Genomic DNA, 11,308 nt, shown 5'->3' on the forward strand with positions numbered 1-11,308 from the left:
AGAAACGTGTCATATATAAGCACACAAAAAAACAACAAAAATCCAAAACAAAACAAAAAAACCACGAAAACCAAACAAAAAATCTTATCCCCCACCAGGCATGTACTCATGTATGCTGTAGATAGGCAATCTCAGCTTCTGTGAGAGCGATTGAAGGCTGGCTCACGCATCTGTCTCTTGCTTTTATAAGTTCAAATGCTTCAGCAATTTCACGCGTGCGCTGATCCCTGTGCCTCATCATCACGGTGGTTTTGTTTAGCTCGGCTGCGCATCCGCACTGCCGGCATTGGAGGGAAAGATGCGTAGATGGTGTGCCTTTCAGAGAGCTACCGTGCTCCCTTACACGGACGTTGAGACAACGACCCGTCTGCCCAATGTACGCACCACCACATGACAAAGGGATGGCGTACACCACTCCGCTCGCGCATTCAGTGAATCGCTTAGAGTGCTTCATAGTGCAACCCTCAGTGCTGTCAGCGGCCTGCCTCTCCTGCGCTCTTTTTTCAACTCTCGCGCAAACGCTCCCTAGCTTCTTGCCGGCGCGAAAAACAACATTCACGTCATAATGACCACCAATCTTCTTCAAACGGTGGGATACCGAGTGCAGATAAGGGATAACAACGAACTTTTTTCCCTTATCTGAGGGCAGAACCACTGGATCTAGACCCTCTTTTTCTTTTTTCAAGCTATGAAGCAATCGCTGTGATGTGGAAGCTAGGACCAGGCGCGGGAAACCAGCCGCTTCCAATCTGTCAACCTGCCGTAAAAAACTCTCACGTACAGTGTGAGGACAGGAATTTTTCAAAGCCGAATTGAGACAAGACGGGGCCAATCCATTCTTTACAATTTTTGAATGAGCAGAGCGATAGCTTAACAAAGGCTTTGCGGAACGGGGGGAATAAGACCAGCAAACATGATCCCTCTGGAACTGTAATGAAAGATCTAAGAATTGCAAGACATTGTCTCTTGGGATTTCAGAGGTAAAGCACAGACCTTTGCCCCTTTGCTTAAACATACTTAGGAACTGGATCATGGACGCCATAAAATTGACGCGATCGACAAACACCAAGTAGTCATCGACATATCTAAAAGCATGTCGTGCAACACCCTCAAAATCTTGTTCAAGGGCACGGTCCACTTTTCCAAGACATATATTAATTAATACTGGGGCTACCCTTGACCCGATACAGATGCCCGATTTCTGTACAAACAGACTCTGCCCAAATGAAACAACTGTAGAGCATAGGTAAAACCAAAGTAGCTCTAAGAAGCTTTCCACTGGAATACCAACATTATTCCTAAACATCACTTCATCATTATCCTCGACGATAGTTTCTTTCACACAGCTCATGAGGTAACCATGTGGCAAAGAATAAAACAAGTCTTGTACATCTACGCTAAACGCCTTACAACTTGAAGGGTTGCGCTCAGCCAACAGTGTCACCACCTCTTCTGAGATGGCACGCAAAGCGCTCGCTGTGCCCACGAGACATTCAAGCCATCTGTGGGTGGCTTCAACCTTCGCCCAGCCATGCAAGGAGGATGTGCCGCCTGCTGCGGTCGGAGTGGTGGCGACAAAGCCGTCACTTTCGTGAGTGCCTTCGTGTTCGCTGTAGTGTTATCGGTGACATACGTGGACAACGGCGTCTGTTTTTCGAATGGACTAGGACATCAAATGATCTCTCTGAGTTCCTTTGGAAAGCCGTGCTATCGACTCTGCCTTCAAAACCAAAGCCACCTGCCAGTGAAGGGCGTGTGATTGTTCTGGGGGACACTCAGGTACCGGAACGTTTCGAACGTACTCTTCGTTTAGGTCCAAAATTCTGTTTTGAACCTTACCTTTCTCCAGTTGAAAAAGTGGCCCTAGCACGTGAGGTTTCCCGCCAGGTTCCCGAGGCGGAAAATGTGCATTGCATTAAAGAATCTGTGTTAGCTATCCGTAAAGGGCCCAATTTGCCACCTTACGCCGGTCATGTGTTGCGAATGCCTACCGTTCCTTGGTGAACTTAATAAACGTGGGGGGGAGTGCTCCTCTGGTCGTAATTAGCTCACGCGTATACACAATCTTCTAGTCTAGTTGCCACTGTTATACCCGTGCCACACGGGCACAGAAAATGGCATTCGGTAGCAAAGGCCTTCAGTTCCCGAATGACATTTTTTTCGGCGGAGCTGCTACACGTCCAAACTGAATGACATTTGACTTGATGATGTCGATCGCAGCACCTTCTGTAGTGAGCAACTGTTGAGTAGTAATAAAAAAATAAACATGCGTTTACAAGCTTCATAGACCTCCGATAATAATTAAATGTAGAAATAAGCATATTACGCTGCCGTAACCTTTAGTTTGTTGCTTTATTTCACGACGTCGCAGCCGACCGTATCAACCTAAGCCAACGCTAGTGAGATCCACAGCGTAAGAAGAAAATGGCGCCTGTCGCATCGAAAATACAGCGTCTCCCAGCTGACGATGTTCGTCGAGTGCATTTTTTCGCGGCAGCACTTGTGTGCTTCCGTGCGAAGCATCGCGCTCAAGAGCGAAGGATTCAGGAGCAGAGAGAAGCTGTTACGCGCCAGCTTCAGGACATTGAAATCCAAATGATTTCAAACCATTTCAACCTGGTCGCCGCAGCTTCTTTGCTCAGCACAACGCCTCGATCTCGATAGCGTTTTCACCGGAACCAGCACTGGTTTGATGAAACGCTACCTAACCTCTGGGAAGCTTACTTTAAGAGGTGGTTTCGCGTCTCGGCTGCCACATTTCGCTACATTGTGGAGTCGTGCCGCTCCGACCTACAACGTGTGGACACAACGATGAGAGAGGCTATATCAGTCGAAAAAGGAGTAGCCGTCTCACTCTACCGTTTGTGCTCTACTGCCGAAGACCGCACCATCGCCGAATTGTTCGCGATTGGCCGCTCCACTGTGAACTTGCTCTACAAAGAGTTCTGTAAGGCCATTCTGAAAAACCTGGAGGACGACTGGGTGAAGATGCCTTCGCCAGCAGACATGGAGGAGCATATGAGGGAATTTTTTGCGGTAACAGGATTCCCACAAGGTGTAGGGGCGCTCGACGGCTGCCACTTTCCCGTGTCACCGCCAAAGAAATATGCTTCGGACTACTACAATTACAAAGGCTGGTAAGTTCGAAATGCCTGTTTAACTTCCTAATTTGTAATTAGATTGTTTATTAAATCCTCCTAACGTTTGTGTTTAGGTTTAGTGCATTCGTATATTAACATTCGATGCTACGTGTCTCAAATTACATATTATGCTGGCTTAGGATTTGAAAGTTTTCTGCATAGTGAGTAGTACTGACTGGAATATTGCTGTTCTATGTGCAGGTATAGCATGATCCTGCTGGCTCTAGTGGACCACCGGTATCGCTTCAGATACACAAACGTCGGCTCCCCAGGACGGTGCCATGACTCTTTCGTCTATGGAAGGTCTTTACTGTGCAAAGCTATGGAAAGCGGAGCTTTCAAACGCCCGACAGCTACAATTGAAGGTGTTTGTGTGCCTCCAATAGTGCTGTGTGACCAGGCATTTGCTTTATCTCCAAATATACAGAAACCATATGCGAATGCACAGCCTGATACACAAGAAAGGGCATACAACTACAACCTTTCAAAGACCAGAAGGGTTGTGGAAAATGCATTTGGCCGTGTGAAGGCCAGATTTCGTTTCATTATGAAGCGCATGGAGTGCCACCTCACCACCACTACCTTGATTATAAAGGCATGTTGTGTTCTTCATAACATCTGTGAAAGTTTTCAGGAACATGTTGAGCCACAGTGGGAGCAGGAGGTACCGATGTGGGATGCTGCTTACGCACAGCCAACTTGTACATCAGATGCGCCTAGCAAAAGCGGTGAAGACGTAAGGACAGCATTAGCAAAATACTTCTTTGCTAGAACTCAGCAGTCACTCACCATCTCGGGTAGCTGAATTAATCCAGTGCCTGCCAGTGAGCCTGTTTTTGAAAAATACATGCACCATTTGCCTTCGGCTACTGCGTCGAAGCTGTAGCATGTTTGCGTTTGGCACACAATGCACTGCATATTCGATAACTTTGCTCAGTTTGTCAGCTGTTGCAATTTTGTTCTTTAATAACGCTAAACGCATTACATTTCACAGCATTGCCAAGCACCCCATGTTTGTATTGTTTGCTTTTTATGGCACGTGCTGACGACTTCACCACCAGCGTTGAAAGTGTGAGATTACATGATTGTCAGTGGGTGTTTTTTGATTGCTTCAAATACTGTTCAGCCAACTTGTGTGCCATGCATCACAATATTTTTTTTCCAGATCTTTGTCCTTTAGAACACGAGGTTATTTATCTTATACGTGACATAAAATGACACAAATAACGTAGCAAACAGCATAGGCATTTACCATCCAAATTGCATTTTTAAAGCGACACACTTCACGTTTTGGCGGGCGATCTTATGCCTTGCATTTCATTTCTCTGTAATATTGTAGTATTTATAGATGTATCTTTACAGGAATGTGTTATTGTACTATTCTTGTTATTAATATAAATATATTTCATAGTGAAGTGCTCATCTCTTTCTTCAAAGCCTTGTATACTGCCACGCCCACTTCTTGTCTTGTTTTGATGTATTCGGGTTTGACCGGCAGGGACGGTTATCAACGCTCGACGCTGTCGGCGAAGTAGTGTTCTAGAAGCGTCGCGATTGTAGTAGATCGGTTTGTTAAGATTGCGCCCCGCACGCGAATGTTCCAGTTTTGTCTAGAGATAACGCCGCCACCAGCGATATTGCTGGAAAGTTCGATAGCGCCTGTATAAAAGCCGACGCGCTTGATCGCTTGTCAGTTGATCGACGGACGACGCCCTGTTCGCCGCTATCATCGTACAGCGTGCATTGCTGTAGTTCTAGTTCTCATTTTCCGGCCACAAGTTCGGCCAAATAAACAGTTTCATCCTACAAACGCCGACTGCTGTGTTCGTCGACGTCACGACCACGTGACATCTGGTGGAGGTGCTGGACTGTTTCTCGTCGTCGTCGCGGGTCCGACAAACGCCCCTTGCTAAGCACCGCATCATAACAGAAGAAAATGCTCGACCACTCCGTCAGAGTCCCTACCGGGTTCGGGTAGGGACTCTGACGGGATTCGACGCGGGAACGGGAGGCCGTTAAGAAACAAGTCGATGAAATGCTACGCGACGACATCATCCAGCCGTCCAACAGCCCGTGGGCGTCTCCCGTGGTGTTAGTGAAGAAGAAGGATGGGAGCCTACGTTTCTGCGTCGATTATTGTCGCCTGAACAAAATCACAAAGAAGGACGTGTTCCCTCTCCCACGGATAGACGACACCCTGGATCGACTCCACAACGCGAATTACTTTTCGTCGATGGACCTCAAGACCGGCTACTGGCAAATTGAAGTCGACGAGAGAGACCGAGAAAAGACCGCCTTTATAACGCCGGACGGCCTGTTCGAGTTCAAGGTCATGCCCTTCGGTCTTTGCTCGGCACCTGCGACTTTCCAACGAGTCATGGATACTGTATTAGCTGGCTTGAAGTGGCAGACTTGCCTTGTTTACTTGGACGACGTCGTTGTGTATTCCTCGAACTTCGACGAACAGCTCCAGCGACTTCAATCCGTACTTCAAGCAATCAAGAACTCCGGGCTCACCCTGAAGCCAGAAAAGTGCCGCTTCGCGTACGAGGAGCTCTTGTTTCTGGGTCACGTGATCAGCAAGACTGGAGTGCTCCCAGACCCGCAGAAAACAGCTGCCATCGCCGCTTTCCCGCCACCCACCGACAAGAAGGCCGTGCACCGATTTCTCGGCTTGTGCGCCTAGTACAGACGCTTTGTCAAAGACTTTTCACGGATCGCCGAGCCACTAACGCAGCTCACGAAGACCGACGTCGAATTCAGGTGGAAAACAGCGCAAGTCGAAGCATTTCATCAACTGAAACGACGCCTGCAGACACCTCCGATACTTGCGCATTTCGACGAATACGCCGATACGGAGATTCACACCGATGCAAGCAGCATAGGACTCCGCGCCGTCCTTGTGCAGCGGGCGGGCGGACTGGAAATGGTTATCAGTTATGCTAGCCGGTCGCTGTCTAAAGCAGAGGTGAACTATTCCACAACAGAAAAGGAGTGCCTCGCCATCATCTGGGCTACGTCAAAGTTTCGCCCCTATCTCTACGGCAGGCCCTTCAAAGTTGTGAGCGACCATCACGCCTTGTGTTGGCTAGCTAACTTGAAGGACCCTTCAGGTCGCCTCGCACGGTGGAGCCTGAGACTTCAAGAATTTGACATTACTGTCGTGTACAAGTCCGGAAGGAAACACTCCGACGCCGACTGCTTGTCTCGTGCCCCCGTCGACCCACCAACGCCCGACGACCAGGATGATGACAGCTTCTTGGGAGTAATAAGTACCGAAGACTTCGCCGAACGACAGCGAACCGACCCTGAACTGAAAGGTCTAGTGGAATACCTGGAGGGCAGGACCATCGTTGTCCCAAAAGTATTCAGGCGAGGATTGGCATCATTTTCCTTGAAAAACAACGTCCTCGTAAAGAAGAACTTCTCTCCGGCCCGAGCCAGCTACCTTATCGTTGTACCTTCGGGACTGCGACCAGAAATTTTGCATGCCCTGCACGACGGCCCAACGGCTGGACACCTCGGACTTTCCCGAACGCTCGCACGAGTACACGAAAAGTACTACTGGCCGCGCCTTGCCGCCGACGTCACTCGCTACGTAAGGACGTGCCGAGACTGTCAGCGACGGAAGACACCGCCCACAAGACCAGCAGGCTTCCTTCAGCCGATCGAGCCTCCTCGGCGACCATTCCAGCAGATCGGGATGGACCTCCTGGGGCCGTTCCCAACGTCGACTTGCGGAAATAAATGGATCGTCGTGGCTACCGACTACCTCACCCGGTACGCCGAAACAAAAGCCCTGCCCAAAGGCAGTGCCGCTGAGGTAGCCAAGTTCTTCGTTGAGAGCATCGTCCTTCGACACGGCGCCCCAGAGGTTCTCATCACCGACAGAGGTACGGCGTTCACGGCTGACCTAACTCAGGCGATCTTGGAATACAGCCACACAAGCCATCGCCGCACCACCGCGTACCACCCACAGACCAACGGCCTCACCGAGCGTCTAAATAAGACCATCTCCGACATGCTGGCCATGTACGTCGACGTCGAACACAAGACGTGGGACGCCATCCTTCCGTACGTGACCTTCGCGTACAACACGGCCGTACAGGAAACGACGCAGATGACGCCATACAAGTTGGTCTACGGACGGAGCCCGGCAACGACGCTCGACGCCATGCTACCAAACGTGACCGACGAGGAAAACATCGACGTGACCACCTACCTACAGCGCGCCGAAGAAGCACGACAGCTCGCCCGCCTACGGATAAAGAACCAGCAGACGACTGACAGCCGCCGCTACAACCTTCGACGACGCCACATGGAATACCAACCCGGTGACCGTGTATGGGTATGGACGCCAATACGCCGACGAGGACTTAGTGAGAAGCTTCTTCGACGATACTTCGGACCGTACAGGGTACTTCGACGCCTCGGCGCACTCGACTATGAGGTTGCCCTTGACGGCATTACGAACTCTCAGCGGCGCCGTGCGCGACCTGAAGTCGTCCATGTCGTGCGCCTTAAGCCGTTTTTTGCGCGTTAGGGAGCCTGGGGACTCTTTTTTTTTTCCTTCGTTATTGTAATTTATTTGTGTATGCACTTGTTTTGTTTTGTTTTTTTTTCTCTTCTATGTTCTTTCATAAAGCATCGGGACGATGCTTTTTCAGAGGGGGGCAATGCCACGCCCACTTCTTGTCTTGTTTTGATGTATTCGGGTTTGACCGGCAGGGACGGTTATCAACGCTCGACGCTGTCGGCGAAGTAGTGTTCTAGAAGCGTCGCGATTGTAGTAGATCGGTTTGTTAAGATTGCGCCCCGCACGCGAATGTTCCAGTTTTGTCTAGAGATAACGCCGCCACCAGCGATATTCTTGGAAAGTTCGATAGCGCCTGTATAAAAGCCGACGCGCTTGATCGCTTGTCAGTTGATCGACGGACGACGCCCTGTTCGCCGCTATCATCGTACAGCGTGCATTGCTGTAGTTCTAGTTCTCATTTTCCGGCCACAAGTTCGGCCAAATAAACAGTTTCATCCTACAAACGCCGACTGCTGTGTTCGTCGATGTCACGACCACGTGACAATACTTTCATGGTATATCTGAAACCTTTGCCTTCATGTAGTATACGTTAACTCTTTGCCGTCTTTAGTCAGTGTGCATGACATCAGTGTTCTGTTGCCTGCTGCAAACATGTTTATTTAGGATGTTTACTGTGACTGACATGCCGGAGGTTTGTCAATCTGCACTTTGTAGCTTTTTTTAAACAAATGAAAGTTTGACTGGTTGAGTGAATAAAGAGTCACACAATCATATGATGTTTTGCGAGTAATTAAACGTGTTTTATGGTGTTTATGGGGATGAAAACGGCACAAATTTGTGCATTAAGATTTCATTTTAGTGACCCAGTGAGCGCTATCCAGCAGCATACACAAACCGCATTGGTTTCAATATGCCAAGCATTGGCTTTCTACCTCAGGACAACAACTCCATTTCTCGATGGAAAAACTACCGACTACACTGTACTGTCAGCATAGCGGTATCATCTGCTGAAATTACTGTAGTTTTCAAATGTCAGTGTAACAGCATTGGTGTCGGTGTAAGGGCACCATTAAAAAGTGCGGCGACTTTTGGTAGGAGGACACAATTGCCACTAATGTTTGAGTATCACAAAATGCAAGCCGTGTCTTGAATCAAAGTGTCTGAATTGTCGCCTGCTTTTATTTTGATATCATAACTTGGATATGTCTCGTTTGCCCGCGACATATTTCACCATTTTTTTGGACTCACGTCAACGTCATGCAAGGAAGAAGTTGCGATTAAAAATTGCGGAGGTCAAATAGAGTAGCGGGCCCCTTTATGCAATTTTTACATGAAAAAAATAGGCAGCACTAAAATCAGTGACTCATGAAGCCAACTGTATGCGTTAAGAAATGCACAATTGCAAATAGGTAAGCCAGCATTTATTGAATAAATAAATTCTTCTTCAACGCTTCCATTACCCGACAAACTTCTGCAGGACATCAATTAGCTTTTCTTCCCTCGTGCCTGCATCCTTCTGCAGCTTCAACTCTTCATTGTGAAGCTCAAGCTCCCGTGTTTTCATTTCCTGCCACATGCTCCGAAACATTTTTTGTTCCTTTACCATCTCCATTATTGCCGACTCGTGGCCGGCTCGTGTCCTTTTCTTGAAAGCAGCTGGCTTCCCCACAGTTGTTCCACCTTCCGCTGGTGCAGATTCGCTGGATTGCGAAGCGCTTTGCACAGCAGGTGCAGCTGTCTCAGCCGGTTCAGTTGGCGAAGTCCGGTCTGCATTGGCAGAACTTGAGTCAGCGACGGGACTTGGATGCTCTTGATCGTCTGTGAGCAGCTGCATGTCGGCCTCATTGCCAAGAGGTTCGCTGAGATCATCGCCTGTCTCTATACTGTGTATAATCTGCGAAAAGTTAAGACGTATTAACAGTACGCGTTACCGAGGCTGAACAGAGACTGGAGACGCAATTTGCTGCAACTTGCAGCAGTGCTGACGCAGCAGTGTACAGAAATACAAAATCACATGCACATAAAATGACGCAAACACAGGCGCTGTTGTATCATTTTATGTGTGTGATTGTATCCGTTTGTGCACTGCTTTAAAAAATATCGTGGCTCACCAACTGGCCCATTGGCACATATTAGGTACATACTGACCTGTGAAACGGACAGGCCTTCGCAGTTGCTTTCAACAGCAAGCGTGGAGTCATTCACGGGAAGAGAACCGAGGAATTGGTGTAGTCGCCAATAAAATGGCCACGACACCGCACCAGAACCGGTTGTTCTTTTTTTTGAGAACGATCTGCAATAAACAAAAGCGCAAGCATATTTGTAACGACAGAACCAAGCCAAGTCGAAACAATACTCAGGGCTTCTGTGTGACACCACCCAAGCGCACCAGGCTTTGAACAGCGGAATAGTTAGATTAAACTGTCGCACAAACTGCACGTGATAATGAAATTCAATAGGAGTATCCAGTGGCAAGATGACGACCAACTTGAACATGCACCGTGTAGTCGCACCATAAAGATGAAAATTCCTAGGTACACAGGGTGTCACTGGAGCTATCGTTTTCACAAGTGCACTAGTCTCCTGCAGGGCTTTAATTTCTGAAGACAAGTCCCAGTGACACCCCGTGTTCCAAGGGTTTTTTTCATTGGTTCAAAATTCCATCTTCGACTGAACTTGCACAATAAAGACACCTGAGAGAGACCATGAAGACGAGCTACTATTTTATCTATAATGTAGCCTCGGAAAGGCGATACAATCAACGCGAGTACAACTCTGTTAAAATTGACTACTGAGGAGACATAGTGAGTGTTTTTATGCGCAACACCTCGCCGAATCGCACCGAAATGCACGTAAGTGACAGGGGCAAAGCTTCTTCGCGTCGTTTTCCGCGAACAACAGAACGTTTTGTGGGTAGCGGCAACCGCTCTCAGGACACAGTCATGCACGCTGATCACTATATCTTTGATTCCGTGTCTTGACACATGCACGGTGTCAGCTGTTCGGCTATACACGGGCACGATATTGAAGTCAAAGTGCTCACCTGTACTTGCTTCGCAGATTTTCAATCTTCGAGTGCACCTGGGACCGCGTCCTCACTATTCCGTACCTGGCCAACGCTTCTGTGATAGCAGAGTAAATTTTCCCGTTTCTTTTTTGTCCACGAAGGCCTGCGAAGTTTTCTTCCCAGAGCGTGATCAACGTGAACGTCTCTTCTTCGGTCCAGCTCGCGCGCTCATTGGGTGATGCCATCTCTCTTTTTATATCGTTTTTTGTTGATAGAGCGAGGCTGCGCGTGCGACCGGCGTGCAAGGAATGTAAACAGAAGAAAAAGCATGCTCGATGGCGATGGCGATGAAAATACACGCGTTGCATGCTTGTTTACCAAAGCTCCGCTAACAGCAGCATGTCTTTAGATATTCGTTTTTTATTTGCGTCACATAAGTTTTGAAGCGCTTGTTTAAGTGATTAGTGTAAATAAAAGACGTGAAAACTTTATTTTCATCTGAATAGGATGTCGTTTTATATAACTTAGGTATATCGCACTTCGTCAGCTTTGCCGTCGAGAGTATGCATTTCTCAGTCGAATGGGTTCTGGCCAAGGAGGCATTAGGTGACGAATGGAATTTGG

The 11,308-nt window shown here is 48.3% G+C and overlaps 2 protein-coding genes across 2 annotated transcripts; one reads left to right on the top strand and one right to left on the bottom strand.

Moving 5' to 3' along the window:
• The first annotated feature begins 2,089 nt into the window (after positions 1 to 2,089).
• LOC119372476 (uncharacterized) lies at positions 2,090 to 3,945 on the top strand. The gene is made up of 2 exons (XM_037642951.2): positions 2,090 to 3,137; positions 3,342 to 3,945. Exons 1-2 carry the CDS (start codon positions 2,812 to 2,814, stop codon positions 3,943 to 3,945), a joined length of 930 nt encoding a protein of 309 aa, XP_037498879.1. The 5' UTR covers positions 2,090 to 2,811.
• A 5,188-nt stretch (positions 3,946 to 9,133) lies between these two features.
• Positions 9,134 to 10,971, bottom strand: LOC119406754 (zinc finger and SCAN domain-containing protein 29). Its single transcript, XM_037673485.2, has 3 exons — positions 10,721 to 10,971; positions 9,764 to 9,970; positions 9,134 to 9,560 (listed from the first exon to the last, which is right to left on the bottom strand). Exons 1-3 carry the CDS (start codon positions 10,927 to 10,929, stop codon positions 9,134 to 9,136), a joined length of 843 nt encoding a protein of 280 aa, XP_037529413.2. The 5' UTR covers positions 10,930 to 10,971.
• Between the last annotated feature and the right edge of the window lie 337 nt (positions 10,972 to 11,308).

The sequence above is a fragment of the Rhipicephalus sanguineus genome, chromosome 10, assembly GCF_013339695.2.
Source record: "Rhipicephalus sanguineus isolate Rsan-2018 chromosome 10, BIME_Rsan_1.4, whole genome shotgun sequence".
Taxonomy (NCBI): domain Eukaryota; kingdom Metazoa; phylum Arthropoda; class Arachnida; order Ixodida; family Ixodidae; genus Rhipicephalus; species Rhipicephalus sanguineus.

Bases quoted from the DNA above. Each gene is read 5' to 3' on its own strand.
- LOC119372476 (XM_037642951.2), top strand. From the start codon at position 2,812: ATGAGAGAGGCTATATCAGTCGAAAAAGGAGTAGCCGTCTCACTCTAC. The intron at 3,138-3,341 runs GTAAGTTCGAAA...TTCTATGTGCAG, and splicing joins TACTACAATTACAAAGGCTG to GTATAGCATGATCCTGCTGG.
- LOC119406754 (XM_037673485.2), bottom strand. From the start codon at position 10,929: ATGGCATCACCCAATGAGCGCGCGAGCTGGACCGAAGAAGAGACGTTC. The intron at 9,971-10,720 runs GTGAGCACTTTG...TGTTTATTGCAG, and splicing joins AATCTGCGAAGCAAGTACAG to ATCGTTCTCAAAAAAAAGAA. The intron at 9,561-9,763 runs GTGCACAAACGG...GATTATACACAG, and splicing joins CCACGATATTTTTTAAAGCA to TATAGAGACAGGCGATGATC.